Raw genomic sequence first — 15,590 nt, forward strand, 5'->3', positions numbered from 1 at the left:
AATACACATGATAAGTCCATTCATGTAAATTTCTTTATTTTTAAGAAAAATGAAAAATGTTTATTATTATTATTAATTACGATAACTTAAAATTATAATAATTATAGGATAGGATAAATAAAAAAGAAGCGGTGGCATAACTAAAAAGAAGTAGCGTGTGAGGACCAAATGCATAAAATAGCTTATTATTATTATTATTATTATTATTGTAACCGGCCACCCACCTAGTAGTTATTGGATTAGTTTGAATTGAAGGGATTTATTTGTAGTGTGGTCCAACCGTCCAAGTACACGTTTTCCTTTCCTTTCCTTTCCTTTCAAACCCACCTTACTAACAAAACAAAACAAAACAAAACAAAACAAAACATATTCTCACCAACACTACTAATATTGTATTCATTCGTTCTTGCCTTTTATTTTATTAGGATTCATAAAATATGATATGAGCCTTTGTATTTCTGATTGAGGGGGTGTTTGGATTCGCTATATTACCTTCTTATAAGTTATTTAAGTCATAACTTATAAGTTTTGACTAATACACTTACAAAACCTAACTTTTTTTTTCTTCCAAATTCCATATAAAACTTATAACCTGTAAGATAAGAAAGGGATCCCAAATACCCCTAAATGTCACGTTATCATGTTTTTTGAGTTGAGTTCAATAAGAAAGAACCCCATTCCATTTCAAAAGGTAAGAATCTTTTAAGATGCAATTTTGGCACACACAAGTAAACCCCCATTCCATTGACGTCTTTCTTTTATTTTCTTTTCTTTTCTTGGTTCACCAATCTTTCTCTCTCTTTTTTCTTTTTGTTGTCCCCCCCATTCCCACCTTTATTTTAGTTGTTTGTTTCCAGAATTTGATTGAATCAGTAGTCATACAAACTCACTCACTCACTCCGGCGATCTCAGGGTACCTCCTCTTCCAATTCCAAATAGGTTGGTTTTTCTTTTTTTACTTTTCAACTTGATTTTGGGTTTCCATATATTGGATCTGGCTTCCATTTTTGTATGTTTTTTAGTTTAGAATGGATATGGTATAATTGATCTCATACTTGTTGTTTTCAATTAGGCTGCTGCTGGCTAATTAAACTAACTTCCTTGGAGAATTGAACAGAACAGAACAGAATACATTGCCTAGGGCTAGGGTAGGGTTCTTTTTAAAAGCTGGTTTCTTTTCTTGGTTGGGTTACATGGGTGGTGCTTGAATCATCATGCTTACCCAAGACCAACAACAAGAATTTCACTTTTTTGATGCTCAAGATACCATATCTTCTTCTGATCCACCTTCTCAGTATGATGTTTGGCTTCACCCTCCAACAAGCGTTCAACAACGAAAACGTCACTTCCTCAAACTTATTCATGAATTAACCTCAGATCATCATCATCATCATCATGAACATGAACATGAACATGAACATGAACATGACGACAATAATAATCATAATAATAATTATAGGATGATTATGAACACTAGTCATGCTGCTGCTGTCTTGAGAACAAGCCCCCTTAATCAACAAATCTCATCCAACGACAATTTCATTTGTACATCATCCCAACAACAACAACAAGAGGGATGCGACTCGTTCATCCATAAAGAGAATAATAATAATGCTTCGCCTCCATTGGTTCAGAAACTTGTGGAGACACAAATCAAGGTTGCTGGCACTGTGGCTAGAACTATGAGCAGAGTAAGAAGTCAATGTTTGACTCGATTACGCTCTTTTACTTGTCTTGTCCATGCTCAAGACGCTCTCAAGGACTCCCTTAGAACCAGGGTTCAAAGGGTCAAGGTTCGCCAAATTAAGAAAACGCTAAAGGAACTCTCGGCTGTTTTCATTGGACAAGACATCCAAGCGCATCAAGGTTCGATTTTGACCATGAAATTTAGTCAAAATGGGCATTATCTTGCCACTGCTGGAGAAGACGGGGTTGTCAGAGTTTGGCAAGTTGTAGAAGATGATAGGTCAAATGATAAGGACATTCCAGATATTGATCCTTCTTGCATATACTTTACTGTGAATCATCATTCTCATCTCACGCCTTTAATGACGGAAGAACAGAAACAGAGTACGCTGAAAAACCTAAGAAAAACGGCAGATTCTGCTTGTGTCATTGTTCCTTCAAAGGTGTTTCGGATTCAGGAGAAACCTGTTCACGAGCTTCATGGACACACTGGTGAGGTTTTGGATCTCTCATGGTCCCGTGATAATGTGAGTTAACTAGACACTGATTTCATAATTTGTTAGGCTAGTCATGTTTTCATATAGTAACGTTGTGCTATGATTTTAGCTTCTTCTATCGTCTTCTGTTGATGAAACGGTTCGTTTGTGGAGAGTTGGGAGCGAACTATGCCTTAAAGTCTTTTCACACAGTAACTATGGTATGTCCAAACACACCCTAACATATAATTTAATAATTAGTGATAAAATCATCTGATTGAAAACTGCATGCAGTGACATGTGTTCAGTTCAACCCTGTGGATGATAATTATTTCATAAGCGGGTCTATTGATGGGAAGGTTCGGATTTGGTCTATTAGCTCTTCCCAGGTTGTGGATTGGACAGACATACGGGAAATAATCACTGCTGTCACTTACAATCCAGATGGCAAGGTTTGCCAATTTTCTTGTACATCAAATCAAAACCAAGAAATGAAATTTCTAATACAAATATAACCTTTCTGGTGTATTATAGGGTGGAATTATTGGATCCATGACAGGCTGTTGCCGGTTTTTCAGTTTTTCAGGTATACTTCACTTTTTATTGTGCGCCATGGTTTGATGTGTTTTCTTTTCCTTCAAGTCTAGTAAAATTGGTATTGTTTCTAATATTAATAGGCAAATTTACCTTCATTGTTTGAAAAATCTTGTGGATCATATATGAAGTGTAGTTGGATGTTACATCATATTTGGCTCAGTGCTAGTACCGTATGCAATTTGTAGTCCTTTTATTCATTACATTTAATGTTTACTACACCTTTAAATCTTGAGAATCCGCTCTTGACTGTCTTTTTCTTGAACCAGATTATCATTTCCAAGTGGAAGCTTCTGTTTGCTTAAATAGTAAAAAAAAGTCTCCTTGTAAGAGGATAATTGGCTTTCAGGTTGGTAATTCAAAGCCTTATCCAATATTGTTCTTAGGAAGAATTTCATATATGTCCTACAAGCTTGTGAAATATCATATATATATCCTATCCAAACTTAAAATATCCTATATGCCCTTAAAAACTAACTAAAATATCAAAAACAATTCAAGAAATGACCATTCTACCCTTATTTTTCCTTAAAACTTTAAGGTATCATATTTATGCATTTTAAGTTTATTTACCCATCAACCTATTTTTCCCAAAATGTGAGCTTTACCATTTTATTTAACAAAAAATCACTTTTAACCTTCAACGTTATTTTTCCTAAAATGTAACAGTTATTAAAGGTTTTACACCACATCAAATTATCAGATGTGGATTTCAAACAGGGATGAATGATCACAAGAGTGATGCCAGGTTTGGAAGAAGGAAAAAAGGTCATTATTAAAAAGGGTTAAATTTTATCGGTAAAGGGGGTATATATGATATATTGATTTTTGGTTGAGTGTGTGTATATATGATCTTTGAAGTTAAGAAGGGTATGCATGAAATTCTCCCTTGTTCTTATTATTCCTTTAACTTTTTGTGTTGTATTAATTTGGGGTTCACTTTATATATAGTTCTGTCCGCAAGATGCAAGTAAAGTAATGGTCACTTGTTCTGACTCCTATGTCAGAATTCTTCAAGGGACCAATGTCATTGGGAAATATAAAGGTAAATCTTCAAACCCCTCAACTGTTTGGTTTGTATATCGAGTATTAATTATTGGTCAATGTTTATGCCAGGGCAAGGAAACCAGTTATGCGCATCGTTCACATCAAACGGGAAACACATAGTGTCAGCATGTGAGGATTCTAACATTTATGTATGGAACTGCAGTAATGAGAAAGAATCTTTAGTTAATGAAGAAAAGACAGTTAAGTCATCCGAGTGTTTCTCGAGTGATGCGTCAGTTGTGGTACCCTGGTCTGGTCTGAAAGGTGGCCCTTTGAATATACAAGACACTTTGCCTAATTCTTCATCTTCACCTAGTTACCGTCAAGATCAGTCATTTATAGAGCCGATTCCAAAGGGATCTGCCACCTGGCCTGAAGAAAAACTTGGGAGTTCCAGTCATTACAAGTTTCTGAAATCTTGTTGGCAAAAGTGTGATTCATGGGGTCTTGTTATCGTAGCAGCAGGGTGGGATGGGCATATCAGATCCTTCCTCAACTATGGGTTACCGGTAGCCCTTTAAGAGGTTGCTGCAGTTGTATAAATGAGTTGGTTAGTCATCCTATATTATTGCCATTTCTACACAACCTGGAAGTGGGGTCAAAACCAAATTGAGGGAAATGATTCATTTCATTTTATTATATATCATATAGATTGGGTAAATGCTAAAGGCTTCTTGGCAAAAAAAACAGATGATTTTTTTTTCTATAAAGAAAAGGAAGGGTGGCTAGTATTATTGTATAGGAATTCATTATTCTTCTTAAATTTGACTTGCATTGTATTGTATTGCATCAGTTCTGTTTTTTTTTTCCTGATAACTGAAACTGATGCAGGTGGGGTTGCTTTTGAATAGATTCTTGTTGAATTGTGTGATGATGATATTGTTGAAGGTGGATGGATTTGATATATAATTGCATCTCTTTATAACAGTGCCATCTCTTTCAACTAGTCTCATCCTGTATGTAGATAAGGCCTTGATGTTCAAATTACAAATTTATAAAGCCATAATTCTCTCTTTCAACTTTTGTAATGATAAAAAATGCACACCACAAAATGTAAAAGTATCTACTTTCATTCTTTTATCTTGTCAAGCCAAATAATCAAAACGTAACACTTTCTAATCAAACCCAAACTATATTGTGTCACGTAACACAAACTATGACACCACAGAACCCATGACCCCTTAAGATTTTCAAGTCAGAAAAGTCAAAACAAAACAGTTACAGTTTGAAACCTTCAAAACCTCTCGAGGCAAAACCAGATTTAAACAGAACGAAAACATGAGATTTTGACATAAATACGCACATACTAATTAGATTTAAAAAACACATAATTACTATTACAAAAGACCTAAAACCAAAAAGAACACAAATACAAATAGATAAAGAGATTTTGGCATCAATATGCACATACCAGTTAGATAAAAAAAACATAGGATCACAATTGCAGATGCATAAGCAACAAGTTACATAGCCACCTAAATGTGGTATCAAAGATTCGGTATCTTCTAGTAGCCCAAATGCCATTCTCATCAATACTGTAAGAATTTAAGCATAACTGTACCCATGGTGGATATCTTGGTATTTCGTTATTTGTTCCTTTAATCCCAAGCAATTTCTTATGCCTATTTATCATGGGATAGCCTCCAAAAAACTTGCATCAACTTCATGAATTCTGGCTATAGGATCTTCTAATCCTTTACCTGTCATTTGAATCGTCGAATTCGCTTGGATGATCTGGCAATGTTGCCACTACCCAAACCACACAATTGAATTTACCAATTACCTGGAACATACACACACACACACACACGTGCTTAATATTTTCATGTTGTAACAAAAATGGCTTCAAAGTTGGTTTAGTTTTACCATACCTCTGGATGGTAGAGGACATCCATCAGAGTTACAAGAAGCTCAATCTTGTTATCAGTGTCTGCATATATAATAAACATAAAGCGATATTATCAGTACAGAACTTATAAGGTTTATGCTTAGGATTTATAGTTCAACATGTTTTGTGAGAAGGTGAAAGGTCACATGACATTGGCATTCGCTCTCATTTGCCTCTAGCACGTTCTTCATATGCCCTACATCGCATGATAATTTATTTTATTCTGTTATTGTTTTACCGTTTTTGATTAAATAAAAATATTGAATGTAGTTTATGTCTGAGAACATGTTATTGTTGAGTACCGTGAGAGGTTGAGTTGAGGTTAGGCTATCATTGAAAACTGACTACTAACTGTTTCTATTTATGTTTGTTTATTAACCAGCTAGCTTCCCCCCTTTCTTTTGCCCATGAATGAATTTTGTGAAGACATGTAAAATTCAATTCGCATATTTATTCGTGTTACCTCTAGCTTTTAGGCATGAATAGTTGTTTGTTACTCCCAAGTGAGTTACAGTTAGAATCTAAGGCACCAGTAAATAAGATAATATATGCATGAAAATTGGTTCACTGTTGGATTGTACCATATTACATTAATTATTACTGATTCTAAAAATGCTGCCTAATCTATATATATATATATATATATATACTGCATTCTGAAGTAACTTCATGTGGCTTTGTATTTGACCTTGAAATCATGAACACAATCTGATCGATGAGGTCAATGAACTAAGCTAAATTGTTTCTTTTCTTGTTGGAAGCAAAACTTGGCTGCCTAATCTTGTCCTAACATTAGGTACTAGGTGCATATATGAAACGAAACTGACGCTTGTAAATATCTATCCATGTTACGAGGTTGTCTAGCTAAAGCGATTGAGCTCCTCATGTATCCTAGACGTATGTGGTTGCGTGTGTTGAAAACACAATGTTTGCTAAACAAACAACCAACCAGGAATGGCCATGGACGGAGCCGTACAACTCCACACAAACAAACAAACAAACACCTTCATACCCTTCTAGTAAAAAAAAAAAAAAAATTATCGTCATCTTCTCCTGACATAAAAAAAATAAAATTAACAAAAGGTCATAATCGATCTCAGGATAACACCATACACTTGTCAATGATTCGGATTGCAGGCCACAATTAATAATTCATCTTTATCTTTTGATTGAGATAGTGATGACCACACACACTAACTTTTAACACTTTGTTTATATATATATTAAGGATTGAAGGGGTTAAGAGAGAGAGATATGTATTAGTAGTACTACCAAAATATTAATAATAAGTTTATTTTGTATCGCCTTTCATTTTGTAGTCATTGATTAATTTAATAATAATAATAATAATCAAAAAGCATACCAATTAATTAATAATAATTTGTTTAAAACATGAAATGAAATAGAAGAATAAGAGAAAGAAAGCCTGCCAATGGTTAAAAATTGAGATAAGAGGTCGGTTTGGTTGACTTTTGACTAAAAAGGCTGACCACACACGTGTCTGCATTTTATTTTGAAAAATAAATCCCTCCGTAGTTTTAATATTATTTTGGTTTTCTAGAACACACACCAGGAACCTACCTTCCCTCCCTCCCTCCTTAAATAGTAAATTACTCTCTCTCTCTCTCTCTCTCTCTCTCTGTGTTTATATATATATATATATATATATATATATACCGACATGATTGGGTGCGGGACGTTCTTTGGGACATCTTAAGGCGAGCTGGGATATCAGCTAAAAAGGAAGCCCCCGTAAACTTCCTTACAGACCCCACGGAAGGGAGATCCACTCTACGACCGGCAGATTTGCTCGTCTTTGGTTGGGCCGGGGGAAAACACGCTTGTGTTGACCTCACAGGGGTATCTCCCTTAGCTGGTTTGAGGGATAATGGGTTTGTAGCCGGGCAAGCAATAAAAAGGGCTGAAACGAAGAAGGTGGAGAAACATGCTAAAGCCTGCGAAGAGAACCAACATGTTTTTGTCCCTCTGGCTTTTGATACATTTGGCTCCTTGGCACCGGAAGCTATCCGTTTTCTAACCAGGGTCCAAAAGGTTGTGCATAGCAATGTGTCGACTCCAAAGGGGCAGGGGTATGTCTTTAGCAGGTTAGGGTTTGCAATTCAGAAAGGGGTGGCGGCGCAGCTTGTTGCCCGCCTACCTGCTATATTGATGTAATATCTATGTTTCATCAAATAAAATCTTTATAATTTAAAAACAAAAAAAAATTTCCCTGAAAATTCTGTACCATGCCGTTTTGCGATGCAGCAGCAGTTAACAACATAAAGATATTTTATACAACCTATGGTAGTGGACCAATCAAAGTTCTCATGATCATAGGTGTCTGTCTAACTGTCTATTAACATCATCATTTCATTTGCTGCTTCTTCAATTCATTAACTAATTTATTATTTGGGTGGGTTAGGACTGGCCGGGACACACGATTCATGGAACCCACAAATCCAGGCAGTCACTGGAACAACCAACCCCAATGATAATGATAGCAACAACAACGGTATACAAGTCTGCGCTTTCGATAATCGAGGAATGGGCCACAGCTCTGTACCTAAACATAAAGCTCAATACACGTACGTACCAAGTAACCCGACCCGACCCAATCCAAGTGTTTGTTGTTTTGTTTTCAGCTACTTGACAAATACTTACTTGTTTTTCAACTAAGTAAAGTAGATGATGATGTGTAATGCAATGTGCAGAACAAAGATAATGGCTAATGATGCACTAGCTCTTAAGGACCATCTGGGATGGAACAAAGCTCATGTATTTGGCCATTCAATGGGTAACTAACTAACTTCATGCTACTTCATATTTACTTGTGCCTAAGTAAATATATATTTGGCTCATTCAGGTGGTATGATCGCCTGCAAATTGGCCGCCATTTCACCACACAGGGTCCTCTCTTTGGCTTTACTTAATGTCACTGGCGGAGGCTACGAATGCATCCCCAAGGTATATATAATTTGATTAGCTACTCATCCATCTCCACACCTAACTTTCATGAAACTAACCTTATTTATCAATCCAGATTGACCGTCAAACATTATCCATTGCATTGCGCTTCTTGAGGGCCAAAACTCCAGAGCAGATGTTGATCTAGACACCCACTACACAAAGGTCCATCGGCTTCTTTTTACAACTCGCAGCCACTTCACTGTTTTCTTACAATTTATACTTCCTACTCCGCAGGAATATCTTGAAGAATATGTTGGACAAAAAACAAGAAGAGAAATATTATACAAAGTAAGGACTGCATAACATGTAGATACAACATGAGCTCTTTTTCACTTATAAATACTGATTTGTCAGGAATATGTTAAAGGGATATCAGCAACTGGGATGCAGTCAAACTATGGGCTTGATGGACAGATCAACGCCTGCTGGACGCACAAAGTTTCAAAAGCCGAACTTGAAGCCATCCGTGCCCAAGGTTTCTTAATATCTGTTATTCATGGAAGGTATTATTTGATCATGTCTTAAATCTCCATTTTCATTTTCTACTTTTTACAAACTTATCACCTGCTTATTGTCTAGGCATGATGTCATTGCTCAACTATCTCACGCACAAAGGCTCGCAAAGAAACTATATCCACTTGCAAGGATGGTAGAACTTCCCGGAGGTCATCTTGTGAGTCACGAGAGGACCAAAGAGGTGCATTTTATTATATTATGTTTACAGTTTGATTGCAAATATAAACCAGAGCTTGTTATGTGATGAAGGGTCTAATACTGTTGAAATATAGGTCAATGAGGCCCTACTGGATTTGATAAAGGCATCAGAAACAAAGACAAGCCCCTATGACTGGACAAATTTATCACCAGAGAGCTCTGGTAAAATTTAAAAACCTATTCTCTATTTAGGCTATTTGGCAGATCAACATGATGCTTATAGATTGCTTTATGTTATTTCTTGTTGGCTAACTTCTCATATTGTTATTCATCACTTTTCAACTAACAAATGCATTTTGGTTTTTGTTTCCAGGCTGCTGGACAAAAAGCAAGTTAAATTCAGAAACAGAAATAAGCAATTCAGCCATCAATGTTGGGATTGCAGAAAAACTGAGATTTAAAGTATTGTACATAATTGGCTTATTCATGGTCGCATTCAGGTACATTAAAAGAGCTTTAACACGTCTAAAGCCAGTCAGGATAGGCTCAGCCCTCTCATAATAACAGGGCTTTTTTGCATTTACTGGTTCGAATCCTTTATATGTGGAATTGCTATCACTTTACAGCTTACAGCTAAACCAGAATCTCCCTTCTTGTAAGGAAAAAATTTCAACCTACCCAGTTGACAGCTGGCCATTGATGCCTCGCAAACTAAGTTGTAACATGTTAATATTATTGGAATATATAATTGAACATTTGAGAATAAAGAAAATACCTGCTCTGTTGAATCTTGGTATTCAAAAGATATCGAGCTGTAAGTATAGGCTAGACCTGCTCTTTAGTATACATTGATATATGAATTGAAATGAGAGAATATTACAAGCTAAATAGTGTTCAAAATGGAATATTTGGAGTAATATGCCATTGGAATATTCTGACTCTCATGCAATGCAGTACTTTCAGCCACACAAAGGGCAAGTGAGAGCATAAACATATAATTTGTGTTTAATGGAGCACAATCTTTCTATAACTTATTATCAAAATCTGTTTATTTCCCTATACAAATTCAGGTAAACACTTTCCTATACATACTATTCAGCAATATGCTATCACACAAAAAAAAAGGAACTAATTTCTTGGATGTATCATCCCATCACACGCAAGTGGACCCTCAATGTCCCCTATGATTCGAGATATTCTAACTTCTAAACCTCTTTGGACTTCCCTGAAAAGTGTTCGAAGGCAATCAGCAAATTTCTTCATGTCAAAATTGGCTGCAAATTCATCATCTTGAACACCAACAAAACCAGAAGCAATCTTGGATTGTATCTCCATCAATTTCTGCCCTGTTGCAACTATGTACCTCTGCAACTGGAACGTTTCTTCAAGAAAGTGCTCCAGTCTCTTAGTTTCTTCCTTTGATTTTGCAGCTCCACTGCTTGCATCCTGATCAATCTCATGCTGTACAAAGTAACCAACAAGATATAAGTACAAAGATTTTTTAATCACTCAAGTTAATGAATCTGGCATCGTACCATTCTTTTGCAGATATCATTAGCCTTCTCTTGGAGAGACTGATATCTGTTAACTTGTTTATTGACAAAAGACATGAGGCCATAAAACTGCCTTGTATCTTCACATTTGCTATTTTCACAACTTTCTTGCTTTCCGGTCAGCCTCTCGAACATGAGAAGTTGCTGATTAAGCCGCTTGATCTTGTAGAACACCCCGAGAGCATGAAGATCCATCTTCCATGTTGTTGATGATATGCATTCGCCACTTGGAACATCTTTTTTCATCTCACATCCTTCACTAATTGAAATTACATCCAAAGATGTATTTTTGTTATCTTCAAATTCCTTGTCAGGAGATTGCACTGTCAACACTGTAGCTTTATGTGAGTTTTCCTCTGATATTTCTTCCAAACAAACTTCTTGATCATGAGTTATAGATCGGGTTTTGAGATGTGATTCTGATTCCATTTGCTCTTTCAAGGCATGCAATTCTGATTCGCGGTCCAATAATAAAGCTTCAACCTTAAGGTTTTGTTCTTTGAGCTTTGTTAGATCACGGGTAAGTTCTTCAATTTGAGATTGAAGTCGTTTCAATTCGATATCCATATTCACTGTGTTCCAACGAGATGCTTCTAGCTTCTCATCTTTGAGTCTCAGTTGTTCTGCAAAAGCATTCACCTCAAGCTGATGCCTTTCCTCCATAACACTTACATATTTCTCAGCTTCACATTGAACCCATCCTTCCAATTGACTAATATCTGCTGCAGGAACTTCCACCAACATTTGCAAGTCAAAATACATCACACAGTAAACCGATCAAGTTGTTAAATTATTTAATACAGAATCATAAATTAAAAAAAATGTTTTGACCCCAAAATAAAATTGTTTGACGTTCTGGTGCACAATGTTCAAGAATCCTTACCCAATTCTTCGCTTTCTTCCGTTATGGATTGTTGAGAAAAGGCAGAAGCATTGTCTTGCTCTTCCTCTAATTCTGATTGCTGAAATTCATGCAATTTGGTTGGTTGTGATCCTGTTTGTGATGGGACTGCAGTGGCCTCGGGTTTGGATTTGTGATGTCTAGATAGCATACTCCTCAGTGAGTATTTCTCATATCGGGACTCGGCTACTGTCTTTGACTTTTCTGTTTGCATAGCAGCTTGCTGTCTTTTACTCTTTGACATTTTGACTTCTTTCAATAGCATCTGTTTCTCAGCCAAATCCATTTTAGATTTCCTGAGCATGGCTGACAAGATCCTGTCTTTTTGCTCCAAATCCTTGCGGGTTTTGATAAGTTCCATTGACAACTTTTGTGTCATCAACACATACTCCTCTTTTTGCTCTAAAACCGCATCAAGCTCTTGTTTTTCTGCTTCAATTTGTCTAACAGCTCTACCCATCTCTGCTTCAAGCTGCCTTTGGGTTGATACAAGCTCAATAAATGCACTTTTATGCTTCCAGATCTCTTTGGCATGCTCTTGAGCTTCACGTTTCAACGTTTCTCTCAGCACTTCATTCATTTTCTCAACCTTTTTTACGGTTTCTTCATGCTCTATCCTCTTACCCTTTTCTTCCTCCAACAACTTATCTTTCTCTTGTAGCTGAGTATGCAATTCCGATACGCTTTCCTCTCTTTTTGTATTGATAACTTGTAATTCTTTCAAAAGAACACGAATTTGCTGTGTAAGTTTCTTCCTTTCCATTATCCATCTCTGTTCGTGTGATGCAAAGATGCCAACAACTTTCTCATTGGCTTTTGCATCTTCAACTCGCCTTCTTTTTAACTCTTTGATCTCTGTGTCTGCATTCCTTAGCTTATTTAGAAGCTCACACTTGTCGGCTTTGACTTGTTCTTCTCTCTGAACCTTCCAGAGAAGCAAGCCCATGAGGCTGACCATTTCATCTGTAATTTTAGTCTGATTCAACAAGCGTTTGAAGGAAAGGATTGCACATGAGACCCCAACAAACATAGGATACAAGCTGCTCGCTTTTTCTTCAGATATTACCATACACGATCCTGTGATCCCCTTTTCGTTCATATTAAGAATCGGCGTTCCTGTTCAAAGCAAAACATGTTTAGTCTGATTGCCTGGATGAAAGTAAGGGTATGCATGCACAAAAACTGTTATGGTAAAAACTCATGGATCTGATAATATAAAGCAAAACGTGGGTAGAAACAAAATATGACAGGAAACAGTAGCAAAAAACTTACAAGAATCAAAGATAAGTTTCAGTTGTTGAAGAGGAAAATGCAGATGATGTGGTTAAGAAGTGTGATATATAAATGAGCAAAAGCAGATGCAATAGAAGGTAGTTAAACATGTGGATGAGTTAAGAAAGATGATAATAATAATAATAATAATAATAATAATAATAATAATAATGATGCTAGAAGTGATGAGTATGGGAAAGAAACAATTGAGATATAATTTGTTCCATTGGTTTGAGTAAAGGCAGACCCACCCCACTCTGTTGCTCTTGTGAAGTGGGATTTGCAGGAGACAAAAGCTTAAAATCCTCGTTGTTTTTTTGTCCCTATTTTTATACAGAAAGAAAAGGTAGTTAAATAGGTATAAGTGTAGTTATATAATAAAAAATTGGATGTCACTGCAACTAAGTTTGGGTGGTTACAACCAAGTCAACCAAGCCCATAAATTACTGGCCGGGATTGATATACTAATAGCATAACATAACTACAGCAGAGCAGTTGATTATATATATGTATATCTAAGCTAAAGAAAAGCATATGAATAACTGTTGTATTGTATTGTATTGTATTGTATGTATTACTTCCAGCAAGCAAACAGTAGTCCCATAATAATAATAATAATAATAATAATAATAGTAAATGAATAAAATTGTGGGCTTTACAGAGTGGTTGTTTATCCAACCCAAGTCCTCAAGAAGGAATTTTGGGTATGATTAAAGTAGTGGAGATGATTTAGAATCATGTGAAGCTATAATGAAATATCCATCCTAAATTAAATTGGTCAGTTCATCTGTAAAGGAAAGCATGACACCCAAGAAAGAAACTAGAAAAGATGATTATTATGAATGTTTAATTTGTAACTCCAAATTAGGGTTGGGTTGTGTTGTCGGAGACCTGTAAAGCCGGATGCTTGTTCACAAAAAGCTAAACAATTCTTCATTGGAAGACGGGGCTTTTTCATCCTTGGTTATCAAGATCGGTTCTTGGTATCTTAAGATTGCTTAGAAATGAGCAAGCAAGCAACCCCCATACAATGAGAATGAGAATGAGAATGAGAATGAATGTCTTTTCTCACTCCACTCACTCTTCATACAACCACCCTCAACCAGACAAGCGATACTCGAAAGTCGAAACTAACCACATTTAGTTATCGAGTGAACCTTGTATGGGAAGACTTTCGAACCTTTGTATATTTTTAAGATTTATGTATTCTGAACTTCTATTTATTAAATTCATAAAACACGGCCGAGTTTTGTACTATAGAGCTTGAGCCGAGCTTAGACTATATGGTATGGATGCCTCTTTGATTCCTATTTCAAACTGTCACGTTATCTCACTCAACTTCACTTTCTTCCGCAATTTAAGAAAATGGTCACCAATTTACCACTTCTTTCTCTTTTTAAATAAAATAATAATATTTATATAACTAAACTTAAATTAAAATTTAATATAACTAAACTAATACCATATCAAATACTACCATTTAATCAAATAAAAGTATTGATTTATCCTAATAAGTATAAACATTAACATTAAAAAAAAAAGAAAATAAAATAAAATAAACAAACAAATTTAAATATTCAGTTTTGACTATTCAAGTGGGGGTTCCTATCTATAAATTTAAAACGGAAAAAAATATATATAAAAAAAATTCAGGCATCTTCTTCTTCTACATTTCTACACCACATGATCCAAATATGAAAAACCCAACAAAATTAAAAAAATCCAGCAAATACGCTCCACATTTGTTCCTCTCTCTAGAATTCTCTCTTCTCTCTCACATTTGAGCGGCGTTTTGGCCATGGAAAATTCACCGATAAAATCGTCGCAGCATGCCCGGGGTGGTGTTCAGGTCACCATTTGAGCGTGATCCACACCTGATAGTCTTAGGTCCATTTAAGGTTTTCTCAAAATATGTTAAATAATTTAAAATGTATATAAATTAATTAAATAAATAATAATAACGAGCCAAGACTAAGTTCGAAAAAAAAACCCACGAGCTGAGCGCTAGGCCTGCTTAAGGGTTGCTTATTTTCAAAGTGAATCATCCAGATCATTACTATTAACACATTCCTTCTAATCATGAGCTTTAGGCTTGTTCATTTCATTTTTGTGATTGTTACTCTTTGTGCTTCTTTGTTTTTTTTTATCAAAAGCATTACTCTACATAAGAATGACATATGAATTAATGTTATCAGAAAGTAGTTTTTGAATTGTGATTGTGTATAGGAAGGAAATAGTGAAATTTTAGAGGCCGTTTTTGAAGAGCGTACTAAGACTGTAGAGACTGGCATGCAATGCTGTTGCTAGAGCTCGATACACAAAACCCCGTAGCAGCCATTGCTTTTGTTACTTTTGCTCAATATTTTGGAGGGTAGATCATATGCCCACTATCACGTGTGAGGGTGGCAAAAGAAATCTAAATGGGTTGCTTGGGTTAATTTGGATAACTTTTAAAATTGAGATGAGTCAGGATGGATCAAAAGAATTTACAAGAAGGTCAAGATGAGTTGAGAAAATGCTAGTGACTTTTGCTTATAGGTTAGAATGAGTTT

At 35.7% G+C, this 15,590-nt stretch overlaps 2 protein-coding genes and 1 pseudogene across 4 annotated transcripts; 2 read left to right on the top strand and 1 right to left on the bottom strand.

The window, feature by feature from the left end:
* The first annotated feature begins 1,466 nt into the window (after nt 1-1,466).
* LOC143576949 (putative WD repeat-containing protein C3H5.08c) lies at nt 1,467-4,324 on the top strand. The gene is made up of 7 exons (XM_077060922.1): nt 1,467-2,213; nt 2,293-2,383; nt 2,457-2,614; nt 2,697-2,748; nt 3,026-3,105; nt 3,708-3,801; nt 3,873-4,324. The coding sequence occupies exons 1-7, from the start codon at nt 1,467-1,469 to the stop codon at nt 4,322-4,324; spliced, it is 1,674 nt and encodes a 557-aa protein (XP_076917037.1).
* Nucleotides 4,325-7,937: 3,613 nt separating this feature from the next.
* Nucleotides 7,938-9,971, top strand: LOC143576962 (uncharacterized; annotated as a pseudogene). The gene is made up of 10 exons (XR_013143031.1): nt 7,938-8,028; nt 8,114-8,276; nt 8,403-8,485; nt 8,555-8,655; nt 8,732-8,820; nt 8,893-8,946; nt 9,013-9,161; nt 9,238-9,355; nt 9,447-9,534; nt 9,686-9,971. The product of XR_013143031.1 is annotated as an uncharacterized LOC143576962 (transcript).
* A 313-nt stretch (nt 9,972-10,284) lies between these two features.
* On the bottom strand, nt 10,285-12,821 carry LOC143576963 (uncharacterized). 2 transcript variants are annotated; one of them, XM_077060930.1, is made up of 3 exons: nt 11,749-12,821; nt 10,848-11,587; nt 10,285-10,773 (listed from the first exon to the last, which is right to left on the bottom strand). In XM_077060930.1, exons 1-3 carry the CDS (start codon nt 12,794-12,796, stop codon nt 10,441-10,443), a joined length of 2,121 nt encoding a protein of 706 aa, XP_076917045.1. In that variant the 5' UTR covers nt 12,797-12,821; the 3' UTR covers nt 10,285-10,440. The 2 variants fall into 2 exon arrangements, with proteins under 2 accessions (XP_076917045.1, XP_076917044.1); XM_077060929.1 differs by having other exon boundaries at nt 10,848-11,596.
* Nucleotides 12,822-15,590: the final 2,769 nt, after the last annotated feature.

The sequence above is a fragment of the Bidens hawaiensis genome, unplaced genomic scaffold (genome assembly GCF_021521415.1).
Source record: "Bidens hawaiensis isolate Kalapana, Puna unplaced genomic scaffold, B.hawaiensis_p1.1 tig00028432_1, whole genome shotgun sequence".
Lineage (NCBI taxonomy): Eukaryota > Viridiplantae > Streptophyta > Magnoliopsida > Asterales > Asteraceae > Bidens > Bidens hawaiensis.

What these genes read in the sequence shown, in the direction of transcription:
- LOC143576949 (XM_077060922.1), top strand. Translation starts at nt 1,467, where the DNA reads ATGAACACTAGTCATGCTGCTGCTGTCTTGAGAACAAGCCCCCTTAAT. An exon ending in CTTTTCACACAGTAACTATG is followed by an intron (nt 2,384 to 2,456) that starts GTATGTCCAAAC and finishes AACTGCATGCAG; the next exon opens with TGACATGTGTTCAGTTCAAC. An exon ending in CTTACAATCCAGATGGCAAG is followed by an intron (nt 2,615 to 2,696) that starts GTTTGCCAATTT and finishes GGTGTATTATAG; the next exon opens with GGTGGAATTATTGGATCCAT.
- LOC143576963 (XM_077060929.1), bottom strand. Translation starts at nt 12,796, where the DNA reads ATGTTTGTTGGGGTCTCATGTGCAATCCTTTCCTTCAAACGCTTGTTG. An exon ending in GGAAGAAAGCGAAGAATTGG is followed by an intron (nt 11,597 to 11,748) that starts GTAAGGATTCTT and finishes TGTTGGTGGAAG; the next exon opens with TTCCTGCAGCAGATATTAGT. An exon ending in ATGATATCTGCAAAAGAATG is followed by an intron (nt 10,774 to 10,847) that starts GTACGATGCCAG and finishes TACTTTGTACAG; the next exon opens with CATGAGATTGATCAGGATGC.